This window comes from Ambystoma mexicanum, chromosome 4q, assembly GCF_040938575.1.
Source record: "Ambystoma mexicanum isolate Mex_15411 chromosome 4q, UKY_AmexF1_1, whole genome shotgun sequence".
Taxonomy (NCBI): Eukaryota; Metazoa; Chordata; class Amphibia; order Caudata; family Ambystomatidae; genus Ambystoma; species Ambystoma mexicanum.
Genome location: NC_090928.1, coordinates 237,050,456 through 237,071,407, shown reverse-complemented (window position 1 = coordinate 237,071,407; position 20,952 = coordinate 237,050,456). Strand labels below are relative to the sequence as shown.

At 51.0% G+C, this 20,952-nt stretch overlaps 1 protein-coding gene across 3 annotated transcripts in view; it reads right to left on the bottom strand.

Moving 5' to 3' along the window:
* The window catches only part of ZC3H6 (zinc finger CCCH-type containing 6), a 1,150,225-nt gene that overhangs the window by 239,227 nt on the left and 890,046 nt on the right, over positions 1 to 20,952 (bottom strand). For all 3 annotated transcript variants that reach the window (XM_069607788.1, XM_069607786.1, XM_069607787.1), the window contains one exon: positions 14,692 to 15,197. In XM_069607788.1, coding sequence (XP_069463889.1) covers positions 14,692 to 15,197 — 506 coding nt within the window. The remainder of the gene's footprint in view (positions 1 to 14,691; positions 15,198 to 20,952) is intronic.

Sequence of the window (20,952 nt, the reverse complement as noted above, 5' to 3'; positions counted from 1 at the left end):
TCTGATCTGTCTTTCGTAGTATTAACCAATCACTGGTCTCTGCGTCATACTGACCACAGCCAATGACTGCCCTCTACCTAAGCCCCGCCTCTGGCAGCCATCTTCAGATTTGGAAGCACGTGAAGTGGCAGTATGACCAAGTGAAGAGCCGCAGAGGGGTAGGCGGGAGGGTTCGCATGTGAATCCATGCCAGACCCATGCTGGAGAACAGCAGTTACAGGTAAGTAACTTGTTCCTTCTCCAGCATGGGGTCTGGCATGGATTCACATGCTCCTGAATAAAGAATACATAGCAGTACACACATGCACAACCACGGGAGGTGGCAAAGGCTCAACATTAAGCATTACATCAAACTCAACATTAAGCATCTTACCTCCTCACCAGGCTCACCTCAGGCGAACAGGTTGCGCAGCACTGCTTGGCCGACACTGGACTCCTCCCTGGAATCCCGATCGACGCAGTAGAATTTTGTGAAGGTGTGCGTCGACCTCCACGTAGCAGCCCTGCATATGTCCAGCAGGGGCACACCAGAAAGGAACGCCGTGGTAGCTGCGATCGCTCTGGTGGAATGGGCTCTCGGACGGCCAGGCAGCGGTCGGTTTGCCAACCGATGACAGTACATGATACAGCCGGAGAGCCATCTGGAAATGGAAGCCTTCGAGAGTGCCTTCCCCTGATTGACAGGTCCAAAATTCACAAAGAGTTGTGACGACTTCCGAAAACACTTCGTGCGGTCCACGTAGAACTTCAGCGCTCTAGCCACATCCAGCGAGTGCAAAGTCCTCTCAGCCGGCGACGAAGGCGACGGGAAGAACACAGGCAACACCAAGGGTTCGTTGAGGTGGAAGTCCGACGGCACCTTGGGCATGAAGGAGGGGTGCGTCCTGAGCACTACCCTCGTGTCGTGAAAAGTCAAGTACGGGGCCTTGCAGGAAAGGGCCTGGATCTCTCCCACTCGTCGTGCGGAGGTGATGGCCACAAGAAACGCTGTTTTCCACGACAGAAACTTCAAGGGGGCCGAGTGCAGAGGCTCGAACGGAGGTCCCATGAGCTTGGTCAGCACCACTTTGAGCTCCCACGCCGGGGCCGGAGCCTTCACCGGCGGGAACGATCTGAACAGTCCCTTCATGAACTCTTTCACCAGACGATGAGACCACAAGGACGTCCGCCCCGTGGTTCTGGTGTATCGGGAGATCGCAGCAAGATGAATCTTGATGGACGCGTGTGCCAGTCCAGCCTTGGCCAGCGTCAGCAGGTACGGCAGTACTTGGGGAGCCGTAATCCGTAGAGGGTTAATCTTCTGTGCGTGGCACCAGACAGAGAACCTCTTCCATTTGTGTCCGTAGCATTTAAGAGTCGAGGACGCCCTGGCCTTTGCAAGAACCTCGCTGCAGTCGGCCGGTATGTCGTATCCTCCAAACTCTAGCGCTGCAGGAGCCAGGCCTGCAAGTTCAGCGATTTCGGGTCGTGGTGGAGGATGGCGCCTCCTTCCCTGGAGAGTAGATCCGCGTCCACCGGCAGCTGATTGACGGGGAAGCTGACAAGTCCAGAAGGTCCGGGAACCATATCTGCCTCGGCCACGCAGGTGCGACGAGGATCATCCTGCACCGTGACCTCTTGAGCTGGTTGATGAGCCGGATTAGCAGTGGCAATGGAGGTGTAACGCTCACCTGATTCTCGCAGAGGCGCCGGTCTTGACTGGGCGACTACCGTATCTTCAAAGGTGATGTGTAGCACCCGGTTGGCTCTTTGGGCTGGACCTCTGTGCACTGTATGCCTGACGTGTAGAGTAAGATGTCTTAGGTAAGTGAATGCCGAGCTCTCCATCTGCCTCGGGGCAGGGTGCTGTAGCCAGTTTCTTCACTGGATAGGTAGCGCAGGCCTCTTGACTTCAGAGGACTGCTGTCCGTCGTTTACTGCACGAACGGTAAGTTTCGAGTCATCCAAATGTCTTTTTAAAGTCTTTAGTATTGATGTCTCTTGTTTTGCAGGTTTCCGGCGATGGCGGATGACGGGCTGAAGTGAGTTGAAGATGGAGCCCGTGTGATGAATAGAAGCGCCTGGAAGCACGTGAGTAAGCGCTTGTTGCCTGCTTCACGATGCACTCTAACTGTCTTTTTATTTTGCAGGTACGAGTTCGGAGCGGCTGCAGGGTGCCGGAATACCCACTGGATTAGATGTGGAAAGGAGTAATGGCACGTGAGTATTAAAGTTCCCCAATGTCTTTAAACGCACCTTGTTTTGTCTTTCAGATGCGGATGCAGCGCCGAAGGCCTCCGGAGCGTGCAAAGAGTTGGTAAGCCTTTGCCTTTCCGATGCCGGAATGCTAACCTGTTCTTTCTTGTCTTTATAGGTGTTGCTGAAGACTGGATTCTGGATGGTAAGCCTTTGCCTTTCAGATGCCGGAATGCTAACCTGTTCTTTCTTGTCTTTATAGGTGTTGCTGAAGACTGGATTCAGGATGGTAAGCCTTTTTCCTTAGGCCCAGGACTGGATGCAGAAGACACGATGAGCGTCCTGCTGCAGAGAGTGCAGAATAACGCAAAGCAAGATTCATCCACCGGGTGTGGTTTAAATAGCCTCCTCTAGTGCTTAGGTGTCTCCTTCCACAGCCACGCCTAAGTAAGAAAAGAGTTCCTGGTAAGAAAAGAGTTCCTGCCTTCCAGAAGAGTTCCAGTGTTCTAAATCTAGGGAGTGGCTCCAGCCCCACCCAACAGGAAAAGTAGTTCCAAACAGAAGAGGATCAGAGGCTCAACTGGCAGGCAAGTAAGCAGCATGGTCTGCTGCAGGTAAGTCCACCCAAGCATTATGAGCCAAGCGCTTCCAGCGCTGGGACTGGGCATATTTATGAGCCTGGTGCCACTTGCGCCAGGACTGGGTCCAAAAGGTCCCAATTGGGACTGGTTGGCACTCGGAACCTGGGTTATGGATCTGCTTCCAAGGGAGTTGGGAAAACCCTGACCTTTTGGAAGCAGAGATCATGACAGGAGGGAACGCGTAAAGGAACAGGCCCTCCCAGGGGAACGAGAAAGCATCGCCCATGCTCCTCGCCTGGGGAAACCTGCTGGCGAACCTCCGGCACTTGGAGTTCGTCGCCGTCGCGAACAGGTCGATCTGGGGTGTGCCCCACCGTCGGAAGAGGCGATCCACTAGATCCTGCCGTAGCTCCCACTCGTGGCACGAGCGCAGCTCCCTGCTGAGTGAGTCGGCGATGGTGTTTTTTATCCCTGCCAGATGAAACGGCACCAGAAACATCCTTTGGGCGACGGCCCAATGCCACAGGTCCTGCGCCTCCTTGGACAGTGCTGGGGACCTGGTTCCGCCCTGTTTCCTGATGTAAAACATGGTGGTGGTGTTGTCGGTGAAGATCCTCACCATCTTGCCCTTGAGGGACGGAAGGAAGGACCTGAGGGCCCAAAACACTGCACGGAGCTCTAGGACGTTGATATGTAGTGATTTCTCCGTCGGGAGCCAAAGACCTCTTGCGTGCAGATTTTCGGTGTGCGCTCCCCACCCTTCCACGGAGGCGTCCGTGGTCACTGTCTCCTGGTGGGCTGGGGTCTGGAAGTCCATGCCCGCCGTCAGATGCGCGCGGGTGCCCCACCACCGGATCACTCGTCGGAAACTCTCGTCGAGTGTGATCCTTTCCTCGAAGCTGCCCGTCGTTTGGATCCAGCGCGCGTCCAGGAACTCCTGCAACGGGCGCATCCGGAGCCTGCACAGGGGAATGAGTTAGATGCAGGAAGACATCATTCCGAGGAGGGACTTGATGGACCTCACCTTGGCCGCGTAGGCCACCAACATCCGTTGTACCTTGCCCAGGATGGCCCTGGTCCTCTCCTCCGACGGGGAGGCCTGAAGGGACACTGTGTCGAGCCTCGCTCCCAGAAACAGTGCGTCTTGCGCGGGTACCAGGTGGGATTTGGCGTAGTTCACGGAGAATCCCAGGTCCGTGAGAAGCTGGATGGTCCTTGCCGGGTGGTCCACGGCGAGCTCCCTCGTCTTGGCTCGGATGAGCCAGTCGTCCAGGTAGGGGTAGACGTGGATCCCCTCTCGGCGCAGCTGCGCCGCCACCGGTGCAAGGCACTTGGTGAAAACCCTGGGTGCCGACCGTAGTCCGAAGGGGAGGGCTTTGAACTGGTAGTGACGCCCTTGGACCACAAACCTGAGAAATTTTCGGTGCCCCCTTAGGATGGGAATATGGAAGTAGGAATCCTCCAAATCCAACGACGACAGGAAGTCTCCTTCCTCCAGCTGACCCAGGACGTGCTGGAGAGTGACCATCCGGAACTTCTGAGCCTTGATGAACTTGTTCAGGCGTCGCAGGTCTAGGATGGGGCGCCATCCTCCCGTCTTCTTCTTCACGAGGAAGTATCTAGAGTAAACTCCGGAGCCCCGAAGCCTCTTTGGAACGAGTTCAATGGCGCCCTTCCTGAGCATCGCCTTTACCTCCCGGAGAAGCTGCGGGACGTGAAGCTCTTTCCTGGCCACGGGGGGGACGCGTGGGCACCTTCTTTGAAACTCGAGCGCGTGGCCCCGGGCTAAGGCGTCCAACACCCAACGGTCGGTGGAGATGGACTCCCACACGCTGACGAAGCTCGCCAGCCGGCCTCCCACCAGGGTGCTTCGGTGGGGGTCCGACCCCACGGTCGGTTCAATCCTGTTTCGACGAGGCTTTGCCGCCTTGACCTCCTTGGCGACGACGGCGGGGTCCGCCCGACTTGCCTCATCCCCTATAGGCCTCCTGAGACGACGAGCGGGCCGCTTGACGGTAGGTGGAGAAACCGCCGCCGGAGCCTTTGGAGGCGCCCTTGCCTCCGCTGCTCCGAAAGGGCGGCCGTCGTCGTTGCAGAACCCAAAGGGCCCGGGCCGTCTCCGTGTCCACTTTAATGGCCTGAAGGGAATCGTCCACTGTTTTCCCAAACAGGTTGTTCCCATCGAACGGCATGTCCAGGACTCTGGTCTGTACGTCTTGACGGAAGTCCGTAGCCTTGAGCCATCCACGCCGCCTAAGGCACACGCCGTTGCCCAACTGGCGAAATCCCGTATCGGCGATGTCCGTCTCAATAGTGATGGCGTGGTCCGACGCCACCTCACCTTCCTGTAGGATCTCCAGGGCGTCCGCCCTCTTGTCGTCCGGTAGGAAGTCCAGCAAGGGAGCCAGTTTGTACCATAGCTCCCTGTCGTAGCGGGCCACGATAGCCAAGGCGTTGGCCGCCTTAATCGTCGTCGCTGCAGACGAGATGACCCTGCGTCCCATAGAGTCCAATTTCTTTCCCTCGCCGTCCGGCGGGGAAGTCGATGTGGAGGCCGCACCCCCCCCCCAGGCTTTCTTCCTGGCCGCCGCGGAGACGACAGAGTCCGGGGTAGGCTGCGCCCGGAGGCACAGGGGGGCCGCGTCCGGGACCCGGTACTTCTTTTCGCACCGGTCTCTTCTAGCTGGCGTCGTGGAAGGGTTCTTGAGGAGGGCGAGGCCCTCATCCCAAATGTCGTCCAGTAGAGGCACCGCGAGGACCGTCTTCCTCTTGGCCTCGCGCCGTTGATAAAGGAATCCTTCCTTTTTCTTCTCCTCAGGGCAGAGTTGGAAAAGTTCGGATGCCCTGGCGATCATGGAGTGGAACGATCCAATCTCGTCGGGCGGAGAAGCCCTGGTGGGAGGTGACGACGGAAGATCCTCGTCGTAGACCTCGTCGTCCGTACCCGTTGCGGCCGTGTCAGTCCCCGTATCATCCCCTCGAGTCGTGGACGGGGAGGAGGGCTGGACGGGGCGCGACGGCTGAAAAGGAGGTGGAGGGTGAATCCTTCCTTTCTTGGGATGAGGAACACGAGAAGGTCCCGGTTCTGGGTCCCCCGACGGGAGTGGTTCCTCCGCTGGCAACGGTAGTCTCGTCCTTATCTCCGAGCATAAGGACTGTATAGCCAACAAAATGGCCGCCGAGTTGTCTTGCGGCGCTGGCAGAGGGGAATCCGACGGGCGATCAGGGGCCCCGTCGGCGCCCTCGACGATGTCGTCGTCACCTGCGTCGGGATCCATCCCGACGGGCCGGTCTTTTTCCACGCCGAGGCCGTGGCTTAAGACCTCGATCAGCTCTTCCTCCGAGGTTGAAGCAGAGTCTACGACGACACCCTGACCCCCCCCTTTTTCTTCTCCGCGGGAGATTTCACGGGGGTCCTACCGATGGGCATAAAAGAGGACTCCCTCCGAGGTGGCAGGGAGACTCTGAGCCCCGAGGTCGCCACCACTGGCGTAGCCTCCACAGTCTGAGCCAGGGCCGCCGCGACAGTCTCGATACAGGCCTTGGCCGGATGGATTAAGGCCTTCACCACCTTGGGGAGGGTGCGCCCTGCCTGGCGCCCGTAGAGCCCGACCGTTCGGCGCTCCCGGTGCCAGCGGACTCGCGGTGCTTGGCCTTGTATTGGACCCCCGTCGCCGGGGCGTCCTCAAAGGTCTTAGAAGACCGCTCGGATTTCTTCCTCTTCTTCTCGCCGGACGGGCTCTTCCCTTCCAGCCAGTTGGCGAGACGTTGATGGCGGTCCTTCATGGTCCGCTCCGACATGTTGCCGCAAAACGCACAGTCCTTCTCCACGTGCGTCTTGTCCTCATGTAAGCAGTAGAGACAAAAGGAGTGTTCGTCCTCCTTAAAGACGTTCTGCAGCTGGCATCCAGGGCAGACCCTGAACAGCTTTCCGGGCGTCGAGCTTCCCTTCTCCTGGGCCATGTCCGGGACGGGCCTGAGAAAACTTCTGGAGTCCTCCAAAAGCGTAGCTCGACGAAATCTTCACCCTTGAGGGGCGCAGACGAATCCGACACGGGTCCCCGTTGATCGGATGGAGAGTCGGTGGAGCTTGAGGCTCTTTTGACCGAAAAAACCGAAGTTTTGAGAAAAACGTTAAAAAATAGCACTAACGCTCGAGAGCAATAGCACGAGGATCCCAACACATGAACGTGCGGTAAAAATCTGAAGATGGCTGCCAGAGGCGGGGCTTAGGTAGAGGGCAGTCATTGGCTGTGGTCAGTATGACGCAGAGACCAGTGATTGGTTATTACTACGAAAGACAGATCAGAAACGAAACTGATAGTGGTTTTTTCTTTACCGAGGATTCCCAGCCTGACGACGGGGAATATTCATGAGCATGTGAATCCATGCCAGACCCCATGCTGGAGAAATAATTTTTCTATCCTCGGGGTGACCCCTCTGATCAACGCGGGAGTGGATAGTGAAGGAATAATTTGTCTCTTTACTAAGGCGAGGAGGGGAATGGTTTGGCTGACAGGGGGTTTCTCCTTAATGATCTTTTCTACAAAGTCAATGTCAGGAGAAATGTCCCCGGTCTCGATCTCGAAATGCGCTGCTGCCTTGCGTAGGAGTGCATTAAAGGTAGGTTGATCGTCTATAGGAGATGTATTCCTAATAGGTGGGGGTTGTTAGGCAGAAACCTGTGCAGTTCCCTTAGGGACCACTGTAAAAGATTTAAGACTACAGGTGTTGGCAGTAAACCCACTTGGTAGCAGTCTGTACCACCCAGATTTACCTGGTAGCTGTGGCTGAGCAGTCAGACTTCCCTCAAAAAGAGTTAGGCAGTATGCAAAGTATACAAAATAGGCACTCAGATACAACAATACAAGCAAACACTGACCAGAGCTTTGGTATCAAAGTATATCATTATTTATTTAAAAACACACTGTTGAAAACACTCCAGCGCTCTTATTGTAAAATATTCTAAACACAATTACCATTATAATATATACACCCCTTTTTCCTTTTCAGATAAGTCACTGTAAAACACCACTTATTTTCATACAGAGGTGAGCGCTTCACTAGATGGCACTCCAATAGGTTTGTGAGAAAGGGAGGGAAAAAGACAGAATATGGAAAGGTACACCACTCTAAGATTCAGGAACACTATTAGCAAGGCAGCAAAAGTCACTGGTGAGCCAAAGTCCAAAGGCTGGGGCCCCTCTTAGAGAGAGCAGAGCACAAATGCGCCCAAGATCACACAGTTACACTAGGCTTAGAAAGTCTTGCAGAGGGTTCAAAAAGAGTTTAGAGAGGCTTAGGAAAGTTTATAGCCAGGGTGTCCCAGGCTAACCCAGGTTCGAAAGCCGGGGGCTAAATCTACCCCGTACAGTCGGTAGCAAGGGAAGCCAGGCGGGACACAGTACCTTAAGTGGGAAGGATCCTCCAGCGGTGGCAGTTGTTCCTGGTAGTGGGTGCAAGTTGCGTCATCGTCCAGGGGAAGAGAAGATCTCGACTTGGAGGAAAGATGAAGGTCGTTGCACTACCAGGGCAGAAACCAGCCGCAGAGTGTTCCGGTTAAAGGTGGTACCTTTGTTTTGCGGTCGTGGTAAAACGTGGTATCCCGGTTGCCGGGGTGCTTGGCACAGGCAAGGTGGTCACGAGGTACGTTGGGAAGGCGAAAAGACGGTGAAACTGGTTATCCCCACCAGTCAAAGGAAGAAGACTCTCCGGCGGGAGATCTCCTCTGTCGTTGGGAAAAGTGGTGAGACGGTCCAGCAGGGCTCCACCGGTGGAGGTGTCGTGGCAGGTCGGCTCAGCTTCTCCCTCGTCAGATTCTTAGGTCCTGTGGCGACTTCTCAAGTTCCAGTCCCCAAGGCCCTGCTTTTATGCAGCAAACCCCCATTCACTCAGCCTAGCTGTCACTCAAACATGCTAAGTGGTGAGCCGGTCGGGTCACCACTTGGGCCAATCAGGATGGAGTGCGACTTGAGTTGCCTAGGCAACTCAGTCCAGGGTGCCTAAATTCCCCTCCACCCCTCCTAAGTACCCCAGACAGAGTGGCACCACTTTGGAGGGCTTCTGTGGAGAAGCCCACCAAAAAGTGGAACAAAGGGCTCGACTTGGGTTGGAGTCACTGAAGAGAACACAAACGCCATTTTAGAATCAAGTTTTGGCAAAAAATACCAAACGGAGAATTAATATCAATTAAATAAACCGGCAGTACGTTCGAGGCTACCGTAAATAATTAAATAAAGGTAGTAGCCTAAAACAATGGGAAATCCCATAGGAAAATATTCGCGATTGAATATAAAAAGTAGTATCCACTGCCACCAGCCAAAACTTGATCAGGGGGGACGGAGACGTGCCCCCTCGACTAACAGACCCTGGGGCAATCGAATTGCCCCAGCCAGTACGTCCACAATATGATGGTTTGTACTGGTTCTGTTCAGAATTTAAGACTAGTAAAGTCAATGGTGACTTTACATGCCCTGGGAGACAGTAGTCAGTCCCAGGGTATGGAGTCCATACTGGGGGTCACTATGACACCCCTGTGTCACTGCACTGAGGGTGCTGTGTAACACATCACAAAAACACATGAAGCCCTATGGAGTAAAAGACCCCATAGCCCATTAAACACATCTAGATTCAAAGAAACACACCCAAATCATGTCCAGGAGTGAGGGAACGAGAGTCTCACTCTTGGCAGGAGAAAAAAATAAACCCCAAAAATCCAGCAAAGCTGCTGGGGGACTCACTAGGTTAGGAAATTCAGCCTAAACAGAGAATTCTACCTAACAGGGGTGGGGACAGGTTTATGGCTTCAGGGTCTGAAAACGCTGATGGGGACTGCCAGGTCTGTGAAGCGCCTTCTTCTGGGTCTTCTCTGAAGCCCCCTCATCACCCATATCCGGGTTGTGTTCAAAACCTTCCTCCTCTAGGTTTTGTTCCCCTTCATTGCCTAAGAATTCGTCATCCTCCTGAAAGTGGGGGTCCTCTCCAGTGAGGTCATATAAATCTACATCCTCTTGGGGGGGGGGGGGGAATCAAACAGCCTGGGGTACTTGGCCCTGGGGTCCTCCTGAGGTCCCTCTCTTGATCTCTTGGTTGTTGGAAGGTTCTTAGTCTCCATAAACCTCTCCATGTTGTCCATACAGAACTGGAGTCTCTCTAGGGTTTCTTGAGGTACCCCGGAGCGGTCAGGGGGAGAAAAGGGAGGGCCTTCCATTAGAAAATGCTTTGACCTATCCCATAACATCGAAGAGAGGTTCCCCCTCACCTTCTGAAAAGCCTTCTGGTAGGCTAGGAGTCCCTCGCGACGGAGCGGGCGGTTCCTGCCTTCCTTCTGACCTTTTCGGCGTTTCCCGGGCCTTATAAGCGGTAACCGACGTCTCTTTTTCCGTCCGTCTCTGGCTATCGGTGGAAATAATCCGTGCCAGGCTCTCGAAAACTAAACTGTCTGTCGAGGGTACCTCCAGCGTCGACGTTACAGGCGTCTCTTGCTCTATGCCGACGGGCGCTCTCGGATGACGAGGAGCGTGAACGCTCCTTAGAGAGGTCTACGACTTCCGAAACGGACGTCGGGTTGTCACATTCCTCGTCACTTTCGGCGGCGGCGGGTGATGAATCAGAACTAGACATGGCGTAGGCTGCCCAACTCTTGACCCTACGGTCTTTCAAAGTCTTCGGCTTAAGGAGCTGAAAGGCCGCACAGCCATCTTGTGGTTGAGGGGCAAGCAACGGTTACACCGTTTATGCTTGTCTTTCCAGGTAAATTTGCCTTTTCAACGCGGGCAAAACCTAAAGGGTGTTCTCTCCATAGCTGAGGAACAGATTGCATGTGACAACAACCCGGAAGGAAAGGGAGGGGAAAGGGAAAGGCATTCTCAAAGAGAAACAATAAATGTCCCACAACCCCACTCTCCCTACTGTATTTGGCCGTCGAGACCAGGTCACGTGTTCGGCGAATGCCGAACAACCTCCTACGTCGAAAGCACCGCCATCAGCGATCTTGATCGGCGGTGAACAGCTTTGCAGCTACGACGTCGAAGGAGGGATGTAAGTAATAATATAAGTTAAGGGCGACCAAAGGTAGAATAAAGTTTTTTGCAATGTCTCTCGAGGAGCTCCGCGTATAGGCGACCAATATCTGGGTGGAAAAAAACAATCTGAGGGACCTCGACGCGTGAAGGATTGTGGGTACACTGCACGTCACTATAGGGATAGTGTTACAGACACGCCTTGTCGACGTCCCCTTTTCGACTACGAAAAACAAAATGCAATACTCCGCAGTGACCACTGGATGTCGGACTATGCACAGCATGTGATTCTAAGCAGATTAACAAACATCAGAAACCCTTTTATACATTTAGTCTTCCTCAGCCGGGCTCAGACCAGTTTCATTTCATAGGCAATCGATTTAGCTTGACCCGTTGCAGTGTTATATGAAGCGTCACGAGATCGCTGGTTACCTTTTCTTCCCGGAGAGCGTGGAGTTGTGGTTGCCAGTCTGTCGATATATCAGTGCCGATGAATGAGTAACGCAAGGAATCGACCCAACACCCTCCTGACGGTGAACGACAGGATGGCACTGAACCAAATCCCAACGCCACGGGTGGCCCTTCTCTGTATTAACGTGACGTCGGGACAGTGTTTCCACTGACAGAGAAGGTAAAGCAACGTCCTCTACAACACCAGTAGATCGATGGGCAGATCTTCAAGACTTCCAGGATAGCAGAAAAGGCACAGATACCGGCAGGGCACAAGACCGGTAGAAAGTGGGCAAGGCGGGCCTTCAAGAAAGAAGGACAGACAAGGGAAACCCCCCAGGACCAAAGACCCCAACAGGAAAAGATGCTAGACAGGGGAACCCTGGCTGAACCCACCCAGCACCCTGAACCAAGGAATAGGCAGGGACAAGGCAAGACAGGGGACCAGAGACAAGAACCATCAGGAGCAGGTAAGGAGTTAGTACAGGCAAGATACGGCAGGAAACGAGGCAGGACTGGAGGCACAGGCAAGCAGGACTCCAGCAGTGCATACACGGAACAACTGCGTTGAGACGCGCTGTTTCCTTGTATGCAGGGCTTTGCAGGGAGCCGGCCCGGACCGCGGGATGTCGCAGGGAAAGACGCCAACACGAATAGAGTCTCCAAGAAGGAGCCCGCCGCGGCGAGGACCTGGGCCCCCAGAACAGGTAAGTGGCGCACGCACGTGCGGCGTGACATGCAGGACCACTTTGATTTCACAGTTCAATAATTCTCACGCGCGCAGTTGGATACCAAACAGAGACCTTCGAGTGAGCACTCACGTGTCGCTTGACCACTCTGTATAGGGTACCTATTTCGGTTTCATAAGGTTCCATCCCATACAAGTCATCTTTGCTTCATACAATGTTGCCACTTGCAACCATGAGCATAACACAGTCGGTCTGCAATCAGTCTCTCCGACTCACCGGCTGTGCTGAATTTATTGGCGTAGCTTTGTTGTCGGAGCTAAGAACAGTACCACGGCAGCAATCTCTTTTCCCCCTGCCTTGGCTATCAATGTGGGAGGGCCCCACGTAACTTCGATAAACACTGCACCGCTCTTCAGTTGCAATTCTCGGTCTTATTTTTGAAAGTCACGGTTCTTCTCTGAAAATGTCAAGGGTAGTTCCCTCCATGCAGCCCTCTCTGGTCTTGCCGTCTTTCTCCTCGGTTTAAACTGCCATCTCGGAATTGCTGCTTCCTCGTGCGTTTTGCCTTGCTCAGAGTGTGCTTTCGTGCACCTTCTTTTATCCGTGTGGGGAAGTGTGATGGAAGTCAGGTGTGTATAATTATCAGTAATTGCCTGACCCGTGTTTTGGGACATGTCAGGTATACAGCTCTGGTGTTAGTCTGTTGTCGCTTACGATTAATTGTTCGTGATAAAGTGTTGGGAAAGGGGGTGGGGAGGATGAGCTTCTAGGTAGTATACTTGGTAGGATGGGGAAAAGGTGTTACAGGGAAGGGGATACCGCGCCTCACCCTTCAGTGTCCCACTTCCACTCCCTGAAGAGCCCTCATCCAGGCGATCCTCCCGCACTGGTCCACCCCCAGGAACTGGATCCAATAGCGATGGCCGTGTCCTTGCCACCTGGATGACAGATCCCCGGGGACAAGCGGGTGAGACACCTTCAGGTTTCTCACACATTGCTGAGGTGTGAACTAGGCCCAAGCCTGGGCCTTTGAAAACCTTTGAATAAAGATCTGCGATTAAAGGTGATGTTTGCTGCCGACGGGTCCCTGCTGCCGGTAGTTGAGCGACGGTTGAAGGTGGAAAAACGTTGGTCATAAATACTAATTTATCCCAAAAAAATTGAAATATCAAAAAAAGCACAAAGAGCGATATGACAGGACTCCCAACACTGAAACGTGCAGAAAAAATCTAAAGATGGCTACCAGGGGAGGATCTTAGGGAGACGACTGCCATTGGATGTGTACAGTATGACCCAAAGGACAGTTATTAGTTATAGAGTATAATACAGTTTCCAGGCTAAAGCAAAACTGTTTTTCTTTTACTGAGGATTCCCAGCCTGACAACCGGGAATATCCATGAGCTTGTGAATCCATGCCAGACCCCATGCTGCAGAACTCAGAGTGTCTTTTACCATGCCCCGAAACCCTGCAAACCTACCCCACTTGAAAAAAACAAAAATACCCCACTCAAAAAAGAAAAATACTATCTATTAATGGAAAAGACACTTTTCAAATGCCTCATCCCCACTCAGTACCACAGGTATAAAGCATGACTTTAGCTTCCCAGCGGTTTGTATTCAATAACACTTCAGCAGTCAGTGGGGTGCTAATTGATGTAATCACTACTTCTGTGTTTCAGTAGCTTGCTGAAGCCAGAAAGCTAAAGATGGAGAGGCCCACAAGGAATATTTGAAAGCACAAGTAGACACATCCCATTCTCTCCCCATAGTGATTGTATACATGCATATTATACTTTCGGCTAGTCTTAGTTACTTGGGCCCGCCCCACAAGCGACAACTATGAATGCACAAGAATACAAACCGTACTGTTATTGAACAGTTTATTTTTTAATCGTAGACAGCAACGAAAAGAAATGCAATGAAGAATGGATATACTTAAGCGTGTTTTTAATTTACAGAGCGTTTTTCCTTGTTTACATAACTTTCTTGAAAAGGCAACTATTCGGCTCAGTATTTGGCTCCTGCTGAATACTTGTCCAACTATTCAGTCGAAGACTTAAATCTACTATTCTGTACACCCCCACTTATAATAAAAAATGTAGGAAATGCTTCACTAGCGGCCTACGCATGGCTGATGTATTTAACAATTACAGATTAAAAAGAAATAGAGACCAATGTAAGTACAATCGATAAAGATCACCGGAAAGATGCAGGAGGCATTGTTCCCAGTAAATTCAATGAGTCATGGAACCAAGCACTCATGACCATAATGTTTAACAACCAAGCCTTCAAACGCCTTTCATTCCATTAAAGACTACAGATATCGACCAGCAAACATACAGCAGAGGATTAGCCGCTCAAGTGGTGCTCTATCACACACATTACACTTTTCACTTTGCCAAACATCTCACCACTATCCAACCACCACAGACTCATCCATGCTTGCATGGTGAAACTCTTTAGTACTCAAAAAAGAATGAACCCACTGGGGCTTTTGTATGGAAATACAAGCATCCAACACCCACAGTCTCCCTGTCTCTTGCAGATCTAAGCACAAACAGGCTGTCACAGGGCAGAAATCATGCTATACAAGACCTGGTTAATTACAAAGTAGTGCTATCATTTGAAAAGAAAGTGTAGTTTAAAGTGCTTGTTTCCAGGGAAGAGGTTGTCAAACAGCATATTACTCTAGGAATTATCAAAGCACTTACTACATTTGCATACTAAACATTATCAACCAAGATATAAACAAAAAGGGTGAATTCAAACACTTACCACCAGAGTAGCTGATTTGCTGGAAGTTGTGGATAGCTTGATGTGAATAGTAATTGTTATAAACATTTGCTTCATTTTGTGCAGAACCAAAGCCACTATCCTGTTCCATAGGGTGCTGATTTTCACAGGGATTCTGTAGATATTTCAGAGTGTGATCTTCTCGGGGGATGTGCCCCGGGAATCGTTGGACTCCTGGCATGTTGTATGATCCCACCATGACTGGGGGCGTTGTAGGTGCTCCTATATTGGGTACCCCTATATTATGTGGAGAGGTCAAACCTGGCTGTACAGTTTGCAAATGAGTATTCGGAGGCATTGGAAAACATTGGGGTCCTGTTTGAGGATGAGTGTTTGGAGAAGATGGTTGCACATTCGATCCGTTTGGGCCATGTGAGACATTCACATTTGAAGCAGTTCTTTCATCCGGAGTGTACATACGCTGAGGACTCAAGTTGCTTCCCTTAAACTGTTGGCCTGGAGGCGAGGTACTATTATAAAATACTGGTCTGTAATAAAATAAAGAGCAATATAATTTGTATGGGCTGGGCTATTAGTTTATTCATTTCATTTGGCTTTTTATTCGACATTTTGTCATTTAGCCAAAACACAACATTACAATCAGATTAAAAGGGGGATAGGAACAAAATGAGTACAGACATTATACAGTGATCGATACAACATATTCCACATATAAACGTGTCATTATAATTGCAGAGAGTGAGTAAAAATGAACAGTATTCTAAAACTATTAAAAACTATTCATCACAATGTACAGTGCAAAATGGAACAGTCTGTCCAGGGAGGTCGAAGCAACAATAATACCTCCTAGCATTGTGCTCAGACCTGATAAGAAATGGAAAAAAAAGCGAAGGTGCATTAGTTCATTTGTCAGCGACTTCATTGGAGTGTGAGGGCAGAGAAGTGGCCTATTTTATGCCCAATCCTGGCGAGTTGTGCAAAAATTGCATAAGATGCATTGAACAAAATGTTAGCAGCACTAATAGGGGCAGAGGAGTGTCCAAGTGTGTGCATGATCCAGGCAAATTGTGCAAAAGTTGCACAAAGTGCATATGGCTAGATATTAGCAGCATTATCAAAGTAAAAAGCGATAAGGTGCATGCAAGGTTTCATGGATAGTGGTCTTAGTACTAACATGGTCACATGTGAGATCCCAAGATCCCCAGCTTTTAAAATGCTTGCTCTTACACGCCATGCTTGGTGAATAAAGCCTGCTACAAAAAATACTACATGCATGTTGTTGCTTCGCCTAAAGAGCTGTAGGGCTTCACGTGTTCGACGTATGGCATGAGCATTACATATTGTCTTTAGGAACTTGCACCTAGCCACTCGATAGCCTTGACAAAATAGAAAGAAATGGCCAATAGGCATAGGTCATTTCCAGCAGGTTTCCAATATTTGGTGCGATAAGCTAGATTCAGTTGGGAAAACCGGAATTTCAAATGCAAAATGCGTGCTGGGGGGAGGTGGTTGACCAGGTCTAGATAATTTTTTCAACCCCAAAACCGCTAATGGTTTATACTTTTGGTTCTTCATAATAAAAACATCAATTCTTTTACGAAGCAAGTCATTTATGATTACTCCTGGCTCTAGGTACAAGAGCTGTGATTAAACTTCACAACTCCAAGGCATTTCCATATTTCAACCAAGTAGAAAGATGAGTCAGCCATACACGGATTTCTAAATGATTGCGGGTAGCACATCCCTTAATCACTTTACTCACTGAGCTAGACCATTGGCTTGCGTGCAGTGCCTACAGATACACAATTATAATATTGCTACATTACTACAAACTCCCATAATATGTACAAAAGCTAAATTCAAGAAATCAATCCCTGGAACAATATGAGAAAATATAAAAAAAATGTGTGTTACTACAGTGGTGACTACTGTACTGCTAGTCAATAACCTACAAACTCCAAGGATAGCTGTATTCGTAGGACCAAAACCAGAGATTCTTTTTCTAAAGCATATGAAAAAAGTCTGTGGGAAGAAAGGAACTGCTTCACCTCTGTTACTCCCTGACATCTTTGCCACAATATCACTCCCTCTACTCTCTTGAAAAGCCACAACAGGGAGAATGGAAAAAGGTCGGTGTGGCATCCAAAAAGGAAAACGTGTAATCATAGTTTCTGTACACCCCCACCCCCCTATGGCTGCGCTCTGCAAGTAGCCACCTGTACTCCTGAGTGAGCCAGGTGTGACAAAAAAGACAACACATCATCTAAGGAACACTGAAGAGGATTCATGTTGCTGTCTTTAGCCCAGAAACAGAATCTGGACCAACTGCGTTTGGATCGTTATCTAGTCAATTGTTTCCTGGCTTGCTGGATTATCTGCAAATTTTGCTGCAAGATAGCCCAGGTGACCCATAGTCAACTCTTCAGGAACCAGGTTCTGAGGACTACCTTGTCTGGTGCGGGGTGAGTCACTGCTCCTGCTTGCTGTGTCAATAGGTGAAGATGCCCTGTCTGTAAAGGAATGGGCTCTTTGTTTGCCAACTGAAGGAGTATTGAGAACCAAACTCTCGTTGGCCGATGAGCGACTACTGGAATCATTGTACAGCTTCTTAGCTTTCTGAGAACTTTCTGAATTAGCGGAGTCGGACTAAACGCTTTACACCACATCCCCCCCTTGCAAGAGATGTGGGAGGTGTCTCCCAGGGAACTGGCTACCTGACCGTTCACGGTGCGTACTGTGGACATTTGACAATCTTCTGCCTCACAGACTCTAGACTCCTCCCTGGAATCCCTGTCGACGCCGTAGAACTTCCTGAAGGTATATGTTGACCTCCATGTTGCAGCCCTGCAGATGTCGAGCAGGGGCACACTAGATAGGAACACCGTTGTTGCAGCAATCGCTCTGGTGGAGTGGGCTCTCGGACGACCCGGTAGAGGCCGGTTAGCCAGACGATGACAGTGCATGATGCAGCCGGCGAGACATCTTGAGATGGAAGCTTTGGACAAGGCCTTCCCATGATTCACAGGTCCAAAGTTCATAAACAACTGAAAGTTCTTCCGAGAACTCGTTGTGCGAGCCACATAGAACTTCAAGGCATGAGCAATGTCCAGCGAATGCAAGGTGCTCTCTGCCGGCGACAAAGGGTTTGGGAAGAAAACAGGCAACACCAACGGCTCGCTGAGGTGGAATTCCGACGGAACCTTTGGCATGAAAGTGGGGTGTGTACGCAGTACCGCCCTTGATTCATGGAAAGTCAGATACGGTTGCTTGCAGGATAGGGCCTGGATCTCAACCATTCGTCTGCCTGAGGTGATGGCCACAAGTAATGCCGTCTTCCACGAGAGAAAATTGAGCGGGGCTTGATGCATAGGTTCGAAAAGTGCCCCTATGAGTCTTGTCAGGACTATGTTGAGTTCCCATGCCAGGGCAGGCGCCTTTACCGGAGGGGAAGATCAACAAAAAAGCCCCTTGAGAAACTCCTTGACGAGTCTGTGGGACCAAAGCAAGGATCTTCCCAGGGATCTCGTGTAGAGCGATATGGCTGCCAGGTGTACCTTGATGGATGTGTGAGCCAGCCCAGCTTTTGCCACGGAAAACAAGTATGGAAATATCTGTGGGGTCGTGACCCCCAGAGGGGTAATCTTCTGGGACCAGCACCACGTAGCAAACCGCTTCCACTTATGACCGTAGCACTTTAGAGCCGACAACAAAACCTCCAAATTCTAAGGCTGCAGGAGCCATGCCTTCAGGTTCAGGGATCCTGGTTCGTGATGAAGGATTGCGCCTCTCTCCCTGCTGATCAGATCCAGAAGTACGGGCAACTTGACTGGAGGCGACACAGACAGGCTGAGGTCCGGATACCAAATCTGCCTCGGCCACGCCGGGGCAATGAGTATCATTTTGCACCGAAACTGAGTGTGTTGATCACACGTAGCAAGAGAGGAAATGGGGGAAAGGCATACACAGACCTTCCCACAGGAACGAGAACGCTTCCCCCATGCTCCTCAATTGGTGGAATCTGCTGGCAAACTTCTGGCATTTTGCGTTCACCGCCATGGCAAAATGATCGATCGGAGGTCTGCCACATTTGACGAACAGACGGTCCACCTGATCCTGACTAAGTTCCCACTCGTGGCAAAAGCGCAGCTCCCTGCTGAGGGAGTCGGTGATGGTGTTATTGACACCTGCCAGGCCGAGCGGGGTGAGGAACATCCCCAGTCTGATGACCCAATGTCACAAATCCTGAGCTTTCTTGGAAAGCACTGCGGATCGGATCACCCCTGCTTCCTGATGTAGAACATGGTGGTGGTGTTGTCCGTGAAGATCCTCACCACCTTGCCTCTCAGAGATTGTAGAAAAGACTTGAGGGCCCAGACCACTGCCCGTAACTCCAGGATGTTGATGTGCAGATGCTTCACCTCCGGAAGCCTCTGACGTGTAGACATCCGGTGTAAGCTCCTGTTAGGGAGAATTCTCTGTTAAGGCTAATTTCCCAAACCTAGTGAGTCCCCCAGCAGCTTTGCTGGATTTTTGGGGTTTATTTTTTTCTCCTGCTAAGAGTGAGACTCTTTTTCTCCTAGTCTTAGACATGATTTGAGATATCCTTTGACTTTGCAATGTGTTTAATGGGCTATGTGGTCTTTTACTCCATAGGGTTTCATGTGGTTTGTGGTAAGTGTGTTACACTGCACCCTCAGTGCAGTAACACAGGGGTGTCAGAGTGACCCCCAAACATAGACTCCATACCCTGGGACTGACTACTGTCTCCCAAGGCATGTAAAGTCACCATTGACTTTACTAGTCTTAAATTGAGAACAGAACCAGTACAAACCATCATATTGTGGAAGTACTGGTAGGGGTAATTAGATTGCCCCTGGGCCTGTTTTTCGAGGGGGCACTGTGCAGTCCCTCCTTGTCGTGTTTCTGGCTGGTGGCAGTGGTTACCATGCAAAATATTCCTTATGGATATTTACTATGGGATTTTCCCATTCATTTTAAACACACCACTTTTTGGTGCAGTGTCAAAGATACCGCCGGGTTATTTATTTAATATTTATTCCCCGGTTGGGTCTTTTCGCCAGGACTCGGTTTTAAAATGGCGTTAGTGTTCGCCTCTGTAACTCCAACCCAAGTCGAGCCCTTTGTTCCACTTTTTGGCAGGCTTCTCCACAGAAGCCTCCAAAAGTGGTGCCACTCTGGGTCTGTGTGGGAGGGGGGTTTAGGCACCCTGGACTGAGTTGCCTCGGCAACTCAAGTCGCACTCTTGTGTGATTGGCCCAGTGGTGAGCCGCCCGGCTCACCACTTAGCATGTTTGAGTGACAGCTAGGACTGATGAATGGGGGTTTTCTGCATAAAAGCAGGGCTTTGGGGACTGGGACTTCAGACGTCGCCACAGGACCAAAGAATCCGAAGAGGGAGAAGCTGAGCCGACCTGCAACGACGACACCAATGGTGGAGCTAACTGAACCGACTCACCACTTCTTCCAACGACAGAGGAGATCTTCATCCCGAAGAGTCTTCTTCCTTTGACTGGTGGGGATAAACAGTTTGCCCGCCTTTTCGCCTTCCCGGATCATCTTGTGGCCGCGTTGCCTGTGCCAAGCACCCCGGCAACCGGGATACCACGTTTTACCACTAATGTGAATAAAAGGGTAGTACCTTTTAACCGGAGAACTCCGCGGCTGGTTTCTTCCCTGGCAGTGCAACGACCTTCAGCTTTCCTCCACGTCGAGATCTTCTCTCCCTCTTGACAACGCCGTGACTTGCACCCACTGCCAGGAACAACTGCCCCCGCTGGAGGATTCTCTCCACTTTCAAGGTACTGTGTCCGCCTGGCCTCCCTCGCAATGGTCTGTGTGGGGTGTCTCTTAAATCCTCAACTTACCACTTGGGTTGGCCCTACGCTGGCTAACTGAACTTTTCTGAGCTGAACAAATTCCTTTTTGAACTCCCTGAAAGACTTTTCAAGCCGTTTACACTGTGTGATCTTGGGCGCATTGGTGTTCTACTCTCTCCAAGAGGGAGCCTGGCCTCTGAACTTTTTGCTCACAAGTAGACTTTGACTTTCCTTCCTTGCTGGGTGCTTCTTAAGTGTTGTGTGCTTTTCCTAATTTCTGCCTTTTCCCTCCCTTTTTCGTAACTTATTGGAGTGCCATCTTTAGTTAGGCGCTCACCTCTGTCTGGAAATAAGTGGTGTTAACTAAGACTTGTCTAATAAGGAATAAGGGATGTATATATATTAATACTGACTGTGTTTTTGAACTTGCTTACAATAATAGTGC